This window comes from Anomaloglossus baeobatrachus, chromosome 4, assembly GCF_048569485.1.
Source record: "Anomaloglossus baeobatrachus isolate aAnoBae1 chromosome 4, aAnoBae1.hap1, whole genome shotgun sequence".
In the NCBI taxonomy this organism is placed as follows: domain Eukaryota; kingdom Metazoa; phylum Chordata; class Amphibia; order Anura; family Aromobatidae; genus Anomaloglossus; species Anomaloglossus baeobatrachus.
In genome coordinates this window covers 521,354,958-521,371,416 of record NC_134356.1, presented here as the reverse complement: position 1 = coordinate 521,371,416, position 16,459 = coordinate 521,354,958, and the positions used below count along the sequence as shown (strand labels likewise).

The 16,459-nt window shown below is 49.6% G+C and overlaps 1 protein-coding gene across 1 annotated transcript in view; it reads right to left on the bottom strand.

Annotated features, from left to right (window-relative positions):
- ADAMTSL5 (ADAMTS like 5) overlaps positions 1-15,597 on the bottom strand; it is a 152,097-nt gene extending 136,500 nt beyond the window's left edge. The window contains exon 1 of the mRNA XM_075342792.1: positions 15,263-15,597. Coding sequence (XP_075198907.1) covers positions 15,263-15,279 — 17 coding nt within the window. The 5' untranslated portion in view covers positions 15,280-15,597. The remainder of the gene's footprint in view (positions 1-15,262) is intronic.
- Between the last annotated feature and the right edge of the window lie 862 nt (positions 15,598-16,459).

The window sequence follows — 16,459 nt, the reverse complement described above, 5'->3', positions numbered from 1 at the left end:
CAGGTAGGCCCAACTCCTTGGAAAGGGTTTTGTACCCCTTGCCAGTCTTGTGACCCTCCACAATCTTGTCTCTGATGGCCTTGGAATGCTCCTTTGTCTTTCCCATGTTGACCAAGTATGAGTGCTGTTCACAAGTTTGGGAAGGGTCTTAATTAGTCAGAAAAGGCTGGAAAAAGAGATAATTAATCCAAACATGTGAAGCTCATTGTTCTTTGTGCCTGAAATACTTCTTAATACTTTAGGGGAACAGAATTCTGGTGGTTTGAGGGGTTGAATAATAAATGACCCTCTGAATAAACTTTTCACAATTTAAAAAAAAAAATAAAAAAAAAATAACATTCTTTTTTGCTGCAGTGCATTTCACACTTCTAGGCTGATCTACAGTCCAAATGTCACAATGCCAAGTTAATTCTGAATGTGTAAACCTGCTAAATCTGCAGGGGGTTGAATACTACTTGTAGGCACTGTAATAACCATCTCATCCTAATTGCCATGGTTCAGTGGTAATCGAGTTATATGGGGTTGATGTCAGCTGTGATTTGTCAAAAATCACAGCTGCCATCAAGTCCTAAGTTAGTAATGGGGAGGTGTCTATGAGACACCCTAATTACTAACCATGGAAAAGAAAAAAAACAAACGCAGAAAAATCCTTTATTTGAAATAAAAAACACACACCATCATTCACCCCTTTATTAACCCCCCAAACACCCCTGCAGGTCCGATGTAATAAATACGACATCCCACAATGATCCAGACTGTGCTACATCCAGAGGCTGCAGTGATGGAAAACCTGACTGATTAGTACAGCCACTGGGACACACTGAGGGCAGCAGGAGATCTGGGCTCCACCGGTTCCAAGTGTGATCGCTGGTGAACTTGCTGCTGGGTTGCCCCTATTACAGGATACGGCATTACAGTTGTCCGTAAATCTAGCAGTCACATCACCGGAATTCACACTCACTTCCCCGCTGGATATCAAAAATAGGGTGGGAGCACATGCCATTTTTTAAAATGATTTCTTTCTTTTTATACAGCAAACTAATCTGCAACCAATCACAGACGTCGACACAGAGAGTGGGAGTGTGTGTATAGCAGTCTGCAACCAATCACAGATGCTGGCACAGAGGGTGGGCGGGGCAAGCTGTGAATATTCATGAAGCTTAATGAGCGGGCCCACAAACGAGTCTAACTGCAATGTTCTCTTCCAGGAAACAGAGGTATGTATAATTGTCCTGCTCTTACCCCCATTTTGCTTCCTTTTGTAACCCCCTAGATCTTACTATGACCATTTTACAGCACAGAACTTCTTGTCCCCATTTACTTTTATGAGGTTTGTTGTCTGAGGTCTAGTTCGGCTCCAAAACCAAAATTTTTTTCTTCAGTCTGCGCGGATTTGGCGAACCCAAATATTCACAGGTCCTCTCATCTCTATCTAGGATCAGTGGGCACCGCACCCGAACATGGCGAACATCCTACTACTTACGGAATTCCTGGTGCATTTTATGACTTGTAGACACTTTGAGGTCATTACATTGTAGCGGAACAAACTCATGACATTGAGAGGGCCTACTTCTCAAAGAGGCACCATGGATGCAACATACAGCAGGAGATTCAAAGTACCTGCAATTTTTTTGCACAAATTTAATTATATCTATCTGTATATCACATTTGTGCATCAATGCATCGCGATGATAATGTTGCACCAGCTTGGCTAATCAAAAGCTGCATTGGGGGTGCAGGAGTTTCACAGAGTTCCCATCCTGTGACTAGAGAATGGGCTGGAGTTCCATGAATTGATCAGCCTAACTTTGCTTAAAAAGTAACTAAAACATGAATATTATTTTTCATATTTGAGAGACACTTTAATTATCTGAAGATCGATGTGGGTCCAAGTCCCCACCAATTACAGAACAGACCCCAGAAGTGCAAAGCTTAGCAGACAGGACCGTACAGCTGCTGCCTGTGCATGCACTCATTGTGGGGAATGGATTCAAAAGAAAGGAGGCTTTGTACCACACCCATATGACTCCGGAATGTCTGACTGAAGGCCTTTGACCTTCCCCAACAACCCCCTACCCCCTAGGGTTCTTATCTAAAATAAACACAAACACTGCGTGACGTTGGATATAAAGGCCACAGCAGCCCCATTTATTCGTAACAGAAACATAAGCCATGTAACAATACAATTCTTCATTGAAGAACCCCCGAAAAGGAAGGGGGGGGTACCTGAAGGTTAACCAAAATGTTCTTTGCAACATCAGCCCATCTCCTGACCCTCAGCCGCAACACACCAACTCGAGAGCCCAAGTCAGATGTTGCCCACACTATGTCCCGCTGAGACTCAACCCAGCAAGGACCCGTTTACCAAACAATTGCACCGCTAGAGGTAACCCGCTCCGGCACTGGGTTCCGTCCTCTCCTCTGTGCAAACCCCCACCTTCAGACACCCCCCTCCTTTCCGCCGCTGCGACAAATACGATCTTCCTTCTTTTCTTCATTGATGTCGAATCCACAATCAGGGCGGGCGGGCGGGAACGATTACAGTCACCGTCCAGGTAGGAATGGCCCACCCCCCCTCTGACCTGCCCTATATACTACCCCCTATAGCACCACCCCCTGACCAATCACACTGACCCCTGATCCTAGCTGCCCCTTAGCACCACCCCCAAATTTCGCGCCCAAACTGACTTCTCCATTAACCCCTTATTAACCCTATGGCCTAGCATCCCTCCTAGTCATGTAGCCCTCCCTTGAGCCCCTTCGGGTCAGCAGTCCGGGCTCTTCCTTGACTCCGGAATGTCTGACTGAAGGCCTTTGACCTTCCCCAACAACCCCCTACCCCCTAGGGTTCTTATCTAAAATAAACACAAACACTGCGTGACGTTGGATATAAAGGCCACAGCAGCCCCATTTATTCGTAACAGAAACATAAGCCATGTAACAATACAATTCTTCATTGAAGAACCCCCGAAAAGGAAGGGGGGGTACCTGAAGGTTAACCAAAATGTTCTTTGCAACATCAGCCCATCTCCTGACCCTCAGCCGCAACACACCGACTCGAGAGCCCAAGCCAGATGTTGCCCACACTATGTCCCGCTGAGACTCAACCCAGCAAGGACCCGTTTACCAAACAATTGCACCGCTAGAGGTAACCCGCTCCGGCACTGGGTTCCGTCCTCTCCTCTGTGCAAACCCCCACCTTCAGACACCCCCCTCCTTTCCGCCACCGCGAGTGCGCATGACCCCTTGTGCGCGCGAGTCCTCCCACACCAACAAAGCCTTCTCAACCCCCTCCATCAGCCCTAAGGCCCAAATATAATTTCCCACCGAATTTAAATGGACCCCGTCCCGGCGCAACAAGTCGGCGGACGCCGCTTCCAACTCCGGGTGTCGAACAGAGACACCCCCGACCCGGGAAATGAACCGCCCAATCTCCCGATTCACTTTGCTTCGCGCCCTGTTTACTGCCTCCACCGACCTAGCGTGCCGCCATGCCAGCCGCGCCACCATATCAGACCAGACAATTATTAGACCCGGGCGGGAAGACAGGAGCCGCAGGCAGTCACATTTTATGTCTTGTATCAGGTCCCTGGAAGCCCGGAGACCCAGGTCATTCCCACCCGCGTGTAGTACTACCACGTCCGGTGCTCTGTCCAACTGCGAATGGTGGCGCCAGGTAGGCAACACCTCACTCCACAGCATGCCCCTGACCCCGATCCATCGCACAGTCGCCTTTTCCCTGGGGACCCCCAACTGGCGGCCGTCCGGTCGTATTCCCGCACGAAACGCCCCCCAATACACGTATGAGTGGCCGAGCACCCACACCAACAATGGTAAACCTACAAAACAAAAAGGTGACAACACGGAGGGGGGGGGGGGCACGAGGAAGAAAAAAGAGGGGTAATGAATACCAAACAAATACCGCCCCCGACCCCCCCCCCCCCACCAATATCTCACAACAAGTGCGGCCGGACGTAAGATCTAAACCTGGCCGAGTCCCATCGTCCAATCTTACGGAGAGCCTGCGCGCCCAGACCCCAACGAGCCGCCTGAGTCGCAGCCCCAATCCGAAAGGAATGCGACGCGAACTCAGCCTCGTTGAGACCGCAACACTGCAGGCACCTCCGAAAGATGCAGACAAATTGGTAACTAGACAAGGCTGACCCGTCCTGGTGGGACAAAAGGGACCCCGGGCGAGTTCCCCTCACTTCTAAAAACGCCGACAACCATCTGACAGGGCATTCCGCTAAACCAGGTACACTCCATAGTTCCACCATCCGACCTCTACCCAGCTGGTCCGTCTTTGACCGTCTCAAGCAACACCGTACCACATCCATACCGCATTCCACGTCCTCCAACAACAAACCTCCGTGACTCCTCGTGTTTCTGCTCACCAGTTCACTAATTCTAAACGCCCCAAAGAAGGCCAAAACAAAAGCGGTCCCGAACAACTGGCATTCATACTCCGAACAGCACACCCGAGGCAAAACCGACAACAGCTTGCCCAGCAGCTCAAAAGATACCGGGCGCCGAAGGTCTCGGCGCGCCCCCGCCCTACGGTAACCCTTCAGCGCCTGGCGCACCCAGAAATCCTTCGTAACATCCTTCCAGCCCAGTAACTTGAAAAAGAAAGCAATGCCCGCCAACCTGCCCGCCACGGCCGACCACGAAAGGCCTTCTTCCTTAGCCCTGCCCATCATGAACAAAACTAAATAAACTCTGTCACCTTCAGGTACATCACCTCCCACCTCATCAACCAACTCGAGCCAACGGTCCCACGCTGAATTATAGCTGCGCCACGTACTGGGTGCCACCGAATGTCTGATCAATTCCCAGGCCGGCTGCAAACCAGGTCCCACAACCAGACGGGCCACACGGTCTCCTGCTGCTCCGCGTCTGACGCCAGCATTCGAAAGTGGTCCCACTGGAAGCGAGATAAAGCATCAGCCACAGAATTCAGCACCCCCGGCACATGTACAGCGCAGATTCACAAGTTCAACTCCAGACATTTCAGCACCAAATGACGCAGGAGATCCACCACTGGGGGGGAATCAGCTGTCAACTTGTTAACACACTGAACGACCCCCAGGTTGTCACACATGAAACGCACCTTCCTGTCTTTCAAATCCTGTCCCCAAACCTCTATGGCCACGACAATAGGAAAAAGTTCCAACAGGGCCAAATTCCTAGTCAGACCGCAAACCCGCCACGAATCAGGCCACCTGCCGACACACCATCTCCCCCCAAAATATGCGCCAAAACCACTGGATCCCGCCGCGTCCGTATACAGTACCAACTCCTCATTTGACACCACCTCGCGAAGCCACAATGACCGTCCATTATACAGCTGCAAAAAACGGGACCACACTCTCAGGTCCGCCTTGTGCTCCACCTTCAAACGCACAAAATGCAAAGGGTGCAACACACCGGTAGTGGCTTGAGCCAAACGACGGGAAAAAACTCTTCCCATCGGCAAAATCCTACACGCAAAATTCAACTTCCCCAACAGGGACTGCAAGTCCCGTAAACGAATCTTCTTGGCCTCAATGGCCCCTTGAACGCAACGCCTCAAATCCGCCAGCTTGTCCTCCGGCAAGCGGCACTCCATGGCAACCGTATCCAGCTCGATACCCAGGAATTTCAAAACAGTAACCGGACCCTCCGTCTTTTCAGGCGCCAACGGAACGCCAAAGCGGCGAGCAACCTGCTCCACTGTCCGAAGCAAAAGGGAACACTGCGAGGATCCAGCAGGTCCCATGCACAAAAAGTCGTCCAAGTAATGCAACACTGAATCTAGACCCGCCTCCTCCTTAATTACCCATTCCAAAAAACAACTAAACTTCTCAAAATAGGAACATGAAATTGAACAGCCCATAGGCAAACAACAATCTACATAAAACTTGTCCTCCCACCAACACCCCAACAGGTGAAAACTGTCCGGGTGCACCGGCAACAGGCGGAAGGCCGCTTCTATATCCGTTTTCGCCAAAAGCGAACCACAACCCAACTTCCTTAACCACTCCACCGCCTTATCAAAACGGACATACGATACTGAAACCAGCTCAGGATCAATACCGTCGTTCACCGACCTGCCAGTAGGATAGGACAAATGGTGGATAAGCCGATACTTGTTAGGTTCCTTTTTCGGGACCAACCCCAACGGGGACACAACCAAGTCCGGCAATGGAGGGGCATCAAAAGGCCCCGCCATCCGTCCTAGTTCCACCTCCTTCTGTAACTTATCCGCAACAATCTCACCATGCAGGCGAGTCGACTGTAAATTTTTCAAACGAATCTCTCCCGTCTTAACCACAGACGGTATCTTGAAACCAAAACTAAAACCTTCACTCAACAATTCCGCCGACACCCGATCCGGGTATCTACTTAGAAACGGCGCCATCCGATCTACCCTCACCGGGGTCCTCCCTTTTTGACGAAGACTCAGCGGCCTTCCCTTTTCCCTTCCGGAAGCACTTAAGGTGACTGTGGGCGCCACCACAGCCCGAACACTCGTGCTTGAATCGGCAGGAGGAACCAAACCGGCATTCCTTTTCATTGAACTGCCAGCAAACGCCCTTTTTGGGCCCCGGCGAGGTGCCAAATGATCCCCCGCCGGTGCCCCCTGGAAAGGACTGCGATGCCGACTTCGGTGCAGCCATCAGCCGCATCCATAGACTAATTTCTTTGTGGTCCCACCGTAAACTGGGTCTGACCGCCTTCCTCTGGCGAAACTGCTCGTCATATCTTAGCCAAGCAGTCCCCCCATAGGTCCTATACGCCTCACAGATAGAATCCAGATAACAAAAAAGCGCCGAACAGTTATCCGGAGCCTTTTCCCCCACCACACTGGCCAGTATCACAAAGGCCTGCAACCAGTTCTGAAAAGTGCGAGGAATAAGGCAATAACGCCGCCGTTCTTCCTCGTCCTTCTTGCTCTCATCCGGTTTAACCCGATCCAGATTAAACTTTTCCAACGGAAGCAAGGAGAATATTTCAACATATTCATCCTTCCATATTTTTTCCCTGGTCTCCTGCTTCAGATGCGCCCCCAACGGTCCATCAAAGCAGACATACACTTCCCCTCTCGCCTTGTCATCTAATCGAACAATGTCCACTGCAGCCGCAGCTGCGGCAGCGGGAGCCACAGCTGCGGCCGCGGGAGCCGCCACCACCGGCTCACCAACCACATTGCCACTAGCAACCCCTCCAACCGCAGGAGTCACAACCTCCTGCCCCGTCGCTCCCTGCCACACCATGCTAGGGCCCCCCACAGGGGCAAACAAACCCCTGACCAACCTCAACAACTCAGCTGCCACACTGCCGTCACCCGTCACTGCATTCATGACCTGCCCACCACTCGGGCCACCAAGCAAACCACCCGTACCACCAACCACATTCACGCCCAGCACGCCATCCATATCACCAAACACACCATCCATAGCCAAACCAGGTGTACGAGAAATAGGAAAAACCGTGGTCTTACCAGGCTGACTCCGAGAAGATCCCGAAACAGCCGTCACATGTCCTCCGCGTCGCACTCCAGCCGCTTCGCCGACCTCCACGATCTGGTCCCCGGTGTCGTCCTCCGCGACGTCCTCCTCCAAGGTGGCCTCATCCTCCTCACTGGACCCAGGCCCAGGGAGCCCGCCGTCCGGCAGACTCGACCTTAGGCCCCGTCTGCCCGCAGCACCATCCATCCTCCGCGCCGTCCGCGACGATCCAGACGCTGGCTCCGCCATGTAATCACCGCCTGGGGCATGCCGTCCGGCATCCCCGCGTGCTCCAGCTGATCCCAACGCCGTCCCATCGCTGTCCATCCTCTGTGATCCAAGGCCGGGCCCCGCTGATCCGGGCCGTCTCCGTACGGACTCCCCCGCCGACACTGGGACCCCATGCTCCTGCATAGGCCCCGCTCTGTTCCTGGCCCTTGCTGCCGCTGCCACTGCGGCCTCCTCTGTGCCCTGCGTTCCCGCTGGCCCACGCAACCCAGCTGGCCCCCATGACCCCGCTGGCACATGCGGCCCCGCCGGCCCACGCGACCTCGCCGACCCACGCGACCGCGCCGGCCCACGCGACCGCGGCGGGTCGGGTGACCACACCGGGTCAGGCAAGCCTGCCGGATCGCGGGGACGCGCCGGGACGGGTGAGTACGCGGGGTCACATGACCGCGCCAGGTCAGGTGACCGCGCCAGGTCAGGTGACCGCGCCAGGTCAGGTGACCGCGCCGCCCCACGTGACCGCGCCGCCCCACGTGACCGCGCCGACCCACGTGATCGCGCCGACCCACGTGACCGCGCCGGCCCACGTGACCGCGGCGGGTCAGGTGAGCGCTCCGGGTCAGGTGAGCCCGCCGGAGCACAAGGGGACGCCGGGCCATGCGAGCGCAGCGGGTCACGTGACTGCGCCGGGTCAGGTGACCGCGCCGGGTCACGCGGCCGCGACGCGCGCGTCACTGCGCCGTGCGCCGCGAACCGGAAGAGGAGGGGAGGCCGGCCATGTCGCTCACCGCCCCGCTGCCTTGGTGCCCGCGGCCCGACTTCCGGCCGGGGCCTCGCGACGTCCCGGCTCCCGGATCCACCGCCGCACGTCCACTTGGGTTCCGTCTCCGCTGCCGGCTCCTCGGCGTCATCTCAGGGCTGAGTCGCTCCGGAGGCCGCGTTCTTCGCTGCCGCTTCGGAGGCAGGGGGGTCCCATCTTCCTCACCGACGCCGGACCATCGCTGGAGCTGTTCGTCCATCCACCGCTGTCCACGCTGCTCCGCCATCCTCTTCATCTGTGCCATGAAGTCCTCCATCTTCGGGATCCAGCCACAACGATTACAGTCACCGTCCAGGTAGGAATGGCCCACCCCCCCTCTGACCTGCCCTATATACTACCCCCTATAGCACCACCCCCTGACCAATCACACTGACCCCTGATCCTAGCTGCCCCTTAACACCACCCCCAAATTTCGCGCCCAAACTGACTTCTCCATTAACCCCTTATTAACCCTATCGCCTAGCATCCCTCCTAGTCATGTAGCCCTCCCTTGAGCCCCTTCGGGTCAGCAGTCCGGGCTCTTCCTTTATAGTCTGTGTGTCCGCTCGGACAGGAGCTCTGTGCTTCTCTCTGCAAAGCTCTGCACTTCTGGGGGTCTATTGAGCAATCAGTGTGGCTCTCAGGACCCAGACACTACCAATCTGCTTGTAATAACAGTGCCTTTCAAATATGAAAAATCATATTCAAATTTTAATTATTCTTTAAATGGGTTATCTGCTTGAGTTAAATAGGAGGCAGGTACCACAATTTGCACCATACCATAATTTGTAGCTCCGGCTAGCCCTTTTTATATTTTAATGTATTGCCATATTTTTTAAGTTATAATGACTATTATACCAAACGTTCTGTTTCCTTAGTCTTTTAAAAGACAGTTTTCTAAAAATGTGCAAAGGCAGATCACTGCTAATGTACAGTATATAATCAGCGCTCAGATGCTCCCTCCTGTGGGTTTTAGAATAATTGCAAGATCAAGGCAAAAAGCAAATTTAAAGTTCCAACAAGTGCTGAACTTTGCGAACCACTCATGTTCGCAAATGAAGGGATGTGAATGGCTGTGTGTGCAACTGTGTGCGCATCCACATGGCGAATGGATACAGCAGCTGCCTTTACATGCACTGGTCTGTGTGGCAAATCGTAAATGTGCCCTAGCATAAATGCCTCAATTCATTTTACCGGAGTAAGATTTCAGGTGCTCCTAATGTTTTGCGTCTCATAACTATTGCGTTATGTGAAGTGTAGTGTATTGTTTTGTATTTTTATGTGATATAGTACTGTTGTATTGATTTTGTAATGTGTAAGATGTAGAAATGTAGGAAAAGGATAGTTAATTCGAGGAGTCAGCAAAGGCCTACTGAGTGAGCGTGACAGACGCATAGTTGGTTGGTCGCGCAAGTTGCATACAGTGAGTGCTTTGTGGCAACAGAGCAAAGGAGACAGGAGGGAAGATAGTGTGATTCTCGAGAGAGGTAAGAGACTTTCCACTTTATCCTTTTTCATGAGAAGCTTCGGAGTCTAAGCTGTGTCTGGAGACCCAGACAAACAAAGCGGACTACATCATTCAAATAACACACGGTGAGGCACGGTTATATATATAATTTCTGCTGGCAAGAGACCTGTTGTAAGTAAAGGCAGCTTCTCGAACGGAGTTGCTTCAGGCTGGAGGATGGATTCCTTACATCCAGGCCCTTTAACTTTCAATGTACTGAGTAGCTTTTATTGGTGCGGGACTCTAGTGGCGAGGACCCTTAACCATCAACGCACCGGGATAACTTTTACTGGCATATGACGGCGTACGACATAGTTACTAACCGAGCGGTGTCCTGCTAGACGTCTGGGTGTGCAAGCTCTTACTGTGGTCATTAAAGGTGACTGTCATGGTGTGCACTGTAATGCTAGACTGGGTTGCACCGGGACTCACTGGCCCAGTTAGATCGGATGCAATCCAGCAGGAAGTAGAACTGTGTCTATTAATGCAAAGTGAAAATGTAACGTTCCAGAAGATATGTGGAGTGTAAAATTACAAACAACATTGCAACCAACATAAATTTATTAGAGGGATGAAAAAGTTTATCAATCCAGCATAATGAAGCTAAAAGCAAAAAAATATTTATTGTGACTCCATTATATACTTACACGATGGGAGAGATCTGTCAATCCAGGGCAGCAGGTGGGGAAAAGTCTCCGGAGACCCGGTTGTCTCACTAGTTTATAGAGCGGCTTGGTCCCGAGCAGCTGATAAAAGTTTGTTTTCCGCTGATACGCAGCACTGCTTAAAAGTCAACCATACCTGGCTGAGGTCATACAGCCAGTGCCTGATACATGCTGCCCGTGGATTGTGCAGCATCTATCAGTTGTCAGGTTCTCTTTAAAATAGCAGCAGCAATAGCTGATGTTTTTCGAGTCTGTCTCATTCATAATTGTAGATTAGTTTAAAAATGACCAAAATATATATTGACAGCACCTAAGAAGCAAAGTGTTAAAACCTAGAATGGGATGTTGTGGACATACATGTGTCTCATAGATGCATGCCCACAACATCCCATTCTGGGGTTAACACTTTGTTTTTCAGGTGCTCTGAATATGTGATGTCATCTAATTATAATGGGTTTTATGTTTTTTTATAAGCTTTATCTATGATTGAGAGTCAGTCTGACATTTTCCTGTGCCCATGCTACTATTTTAATGAAGTCACAATAAAGAATGTTTTGCTTTTATATCGTTTTGTTGTATTTAAAAATCTTTTTCATCACTTTGAACAAAGCTGGTTGATATCTGACAAGCCTTGTCCGTGCACAGGGGATTGGCCTGGAGCCAGATTGAGCCGCACACATACACTGGATGGGGTGAGCTGTATCCACAAACTTTTTGCCATAAATTTATTAGGCCATCCATTTTACAAGCATTCACAGTTGCTAATAAAACTTAAAATCTGACTGTGCCAAGTAACATGACAGCTCCTGAATAGCGAAACATGAGCATGCTCGGGCTCCATTATCACCCACTGGCCTCACTCCTCCCGCTTTGTTGATGTGTGTCAGAATAACTGATAGTCACCGTGACTTATAGCTCATTGCTCTTGGCATGGCCGCCAACTAGTACCGACACCCTATACCCAGGTAATCTCTGTAAATCCTTGAATAATGCACATGGCATCTAGTACAGAGAAGTGCAGCTGTCACTTGATTCATTCATTCCTGATTTTCCGTGTCCAACCTTGGTAAATGAGGGTATTATTACAAAACATTTGCCTGACTATTAGCAAATCCAGCTGATTAACCTCTTCCCTTCCAATGACGATAGCGTAGGCGAGCCATGTGAAAATACAATAAAGACCCTGCACTATAGAGTTCATAGAAAGAAATGCCGGGCACTATTCACACTGATGGAATGCATATATGTCATGCTTTTTGCTTGAGAATAGAGTCAAAACATTAATGTTCATGTAAAACCAGACCAATATACAGGCAGTGTCGATACAAAGTTCCGTGGTGCTCTTTTCAAAGATAAAGCATGCCACAAAATATATAATCCATAGGATCAAAGGCACTAACCGGTATTGCTGTATCAAAAAGACTTTATTCCTGAATCAGGTTACATGTGAAGGCAAGCGGGGAGGAGGAGACACAAAACACATAGGACAACGATCGTTTCGCACCTTGCACATGGCGCTTTCAGTTTTTAACATGAGAATCCCAGCACTCCCTCCACAGTATGGCCGGAGACACACTTGCAAGTGACTCGCGAGAGTCTCACATCTTGTCACCCGGCACGGCCACATGCTATCTGGACAGGAGTGTCTCAGCTGCATTAAAATACATGCAGCCAACCCGCTCCTGTCAGGAGAGAGTGCGGCCATGCCGGGTGATGAGATGCGAGACTCGTGCTAGTCACTTGCAAATGTGATTCTGGCCTATAAGTGATGATAACTTCTGAGTTGATAGGGGTCCTACAATTGAGAACCCCACTGATCATCAGAAAGGTAAACTTTTTTTCTCTCACAAATGGAGCATCAGAGTTGGAGATGAGTAGATCAATTTGCGGGACTCCCGCCTAGTTGCCGGGTGCCAGTGACCTGGCCAGAGGTCCGGAGAACTGCGAATTGAATGACTCATCTATAGTCAGAGTGCACGCTCATTTACCACTCCATTCATTCTCAATGAGAATGTTGGAGAAGGCTGAATACCGTGCACAGCTTTCCATGGCAGTCCCCCCAAAAAATGTGCATAGCCCCTCAATTCAAATGAAGGGGTATACAGCTTGGATCACGTGATTTACACTCACATTAGTGACTCTGTTGGGGTTTACATCTGAAAATGGGATTTGGGAATATACAGTGATGAGACTGTAATGATGCAGACGGAGTCACTGTATGCTTTGTTGGACATCATTTTTGGCCATGTTCTGCCATTTGAGGTGGGCTCCAAAATAAAGTTGACCATGTCTTGGTGCCCACCTCAAACAGGCAGATATGGCATAAAATGTTGTCCGACAGAGCACACAGTGACTGCATCTTTACATTCATTGGCCCCATGCCTGAATTCTGTTTTCCAGGGCTTTAGTCATGAGTAAAATGTGACGTGAACATAGCCTATGTCTAACCGGGGCAAGGAGAAGCCACCGAAAACCTGCCTGTCCGACAACCCTACAGGATGGCTCGGTCCTCAGCCGGCTATTAACGTATATTCTTCTCTGAAACACTTCAGGGTTTCAAAGCAAAACACACCTGGCTGTAATCATACAGACAGTGGTTAATGCATGCTGCCTACGGTTTGGGCAGCAAGTATCACCCTTCATGTTCCCTTAAAAATAGATGTAGGTTAAACAATGAAGGTGAAACATAAAATTCACCAATAGAAACATTTTTACTCCTAAGAAAGGCACAAAGCAAATGTGTTTCACCTGTAAAAACTGCAAGGCCAAAAAATAACTACATAGTCAAGCAGCAGCGACTAAAACGGGCTAGGTTCACATTTATACAGTGCATTCTGCTGGACGTATACTGTATATGTCTGAACTGCAAAAATTGGGATTCAGATCTATTTGGAGGCAAACCCATAAACTAAAAGGCAGGTGTTGTGATTTATTTTTTCCTTTTTGACTATATATTGTCTGGATCGCATATGGTTTTGTTTTTTAATGCACTGAAAAACATAATTGACCAAGGATACATGTTTTTAATGAATGTGGGGAAAGAAAAAAAATGTGGCATCTTCCACATAGTTTATGCCAAAATCAAGTAGGGTTGACCTGTCTAAACCAGGCCGGAAAAAAATGGATACTTTTTGAGCAAAAAAAAACGTAGACAGGCGAAAATAGACGTGTGACACATATTAAACATACAAGTCTAAATTTAGGCAGATGTGAGATGGCCTATAGCACAAATTTCTATTCGCTTTACTAAATACGTCCAATACCTACGTCGGCAAAGATACAAATGTGAACCTATCCTTACAGACAAAGCACGCCGTATTGTGCGCTCCTTTATAAGGCTGAGTTCACATGTCCAGTAATCATCCATTAGAGAGGATCCAGCAGCAATCCGTTGTCAAAAAAAGTTCTTTAAGCACAACTCTCTTCAAGAGAGCTTCAAGAGGAACCTCAAGAACCACCTCTTCCAACAAGCCTACAACCTACAATAGCCCTCAGTCCAGTACACAACTGCGCAACCAGCTCTGTCCTCACCTATTGTACTATTGAACCCTCACCCATTCCCTGTAGACTGTGAGCCCTCGTGGGCAGGGTCTTCTCTCCTATACCAGTCTGTTTTGTACTGTTAATGATTGTTGTACGTATACCCTCTTTCACTTGTAAAGCGCCATGGAATAAATGGCGCTATAATAATAAATTATAATAACTCATGTCAAGATTTTTGCAGGATCCATTTTTTTTTTTAGCATTGGAGTCTATGGAAAATGGATCTGTTACCGAATCGCTATTTATCATCTATTTGAAAGTGATCCAGTAAGTAAAAAAACGGATCCTATACAAATGCAAGAAAACCAGATGACTAAATAGCAAACTGTTAACGGGTCTGTTTCCCATAGACTCCAATGTTAAAAAAAAACAAAAAAAAACGGATCCTGGAAAAATCAATTTTTGTCAAAATGGATAAGAAAGTTGCAGAATTTTTTGTCAATGGATCTCTGCAGGATCTGCTCTAACTGGATTACCGGACATGTGAACTCAGCCTAAGGTGCCTAATTTGACAGCAGGTAGAAGCAATGTCCATTGTATGAATGACAACACATTATATTCATGAGGTTATTAAAGGCGGATGTCAGATCTTTGTATTTGACAAGATTACAATATGTAGACGTTATAAAACGTGAACACAACGACAACACACGTTTTATCAGGATAGATCGATCGATCTTTGTAAATAATTCCAGGTAAAGTGATACAGACATGTCACACACACACACACACACACACACACACACACACACACACACACACACACACAGACACACACACACACCATCTTCCATAATAGTGCAGAACTTGCACTCATCCTGAGCTCAGCACACCCCATTGCTGTCTCCCAGGTGCATGCCTCTGGGGTGAAGGAGCAGAATAAATTAGTAACACTTATTGGCTGCACCATGATTTCTAGGGCATTGCACATTCTTAGTATGACATTACATGTACAGAACATGCTGATACATTGTTGCACACCTTGACAATGAAGTAGGTGGTGGGACATGTAGACTGGACAAGGTCTTACCTGCAGCTAGGAAGCATCCTCCTGCCTGGTGGTGGTGCAGGGGTTAAATCACATGAAACCAGCTCTAGTGGAGAAGCAATGTGAGGAGTGCAGCAGGGTGACTGGTCCCAGGAGACAGCTATGATCCACAAGTGATCAGGGCAGTGTCAGGGTGCCCTGTGGCTCCATGCTCTGTGGTACACAGGAGGACTGGCACAGCCATGCTCAGGCAGGCAGGGTGCCTCCTCTAGCCCATGGCTTCTAGCTCCAGCTAAGTTCCTTGTAATAACAGAGGCAGACAAGTCAGAAGCAGTGAGATGAGAGGAATGCCTGAGAAGTGCACAAGCAGGCTGAGATCAGAAGCTCTGCCCTCCCTGCTCCTCTCACACCCTCTCCCTGTCACTCTGGAGGTGTCCGTGCACATGTGCAGGCTGCTTCCTGCTCCCAGGCTGGGGGAGTACTACCTTACCTGAAGAGACTCCACTGCCAAAACATGGGGTTCCCCCACATAATGAGTAATGTGCAGCAATGACATAGGGACTTTCCATTGTACTGTTAGGCCACATGCACATGTTGAATATTTGGTGAGGTTTTTTTACCTCAGTATTTGTAAGACAAAACCAGGAGTGGGTAAAAAAAAAATGCAGACATCATGGTGCATGAGTTGATTATTTGGTGAATTTTTACCTCAGTGTTTGAAAGGCAAAACCAGCAGTGGGACTGTGCCGCCCCAGCGTCAGCAGCCAAGTCTGCTTGGATCCGGATCCGCGGTGGCTCGAGGGGTCTCCGGACCCAAGAGGGGTCGTGCGGCCACTTGAAATAAAAGGGGGTATTTACAGGGGGGTTGTGTGTTTAGAGTTTGTGACGCCACCCACGGTGTGTGGTAAGGTGGAGTACCAACGCTGCTGTTGGGAGCGCCTGGTGGCGATGGGATGGCAGCCAGGTGTTTTACCCCTCCGTGGGTAGGGGGAATGCCCCGGGGCTCGGTGATGGTGGTGAGGGAATACCGTTGGGGAGGAAAGAGTCACTGCATACTCACTCAGTCCAATAAAGCTGACACCGACAACTTGTAAACCAAAATTTTGAGCACCGCTGCAGCAGGGAGGGAGCACACCTGGATCCCGATCCCGATGGTGTTGCTTGTTAGCCTGTGACCTTTCCCTTGCACCTTCTTTACTGGTTGGCCCCTGTAGTATAGAACTAGTCGGGTCCCACTCA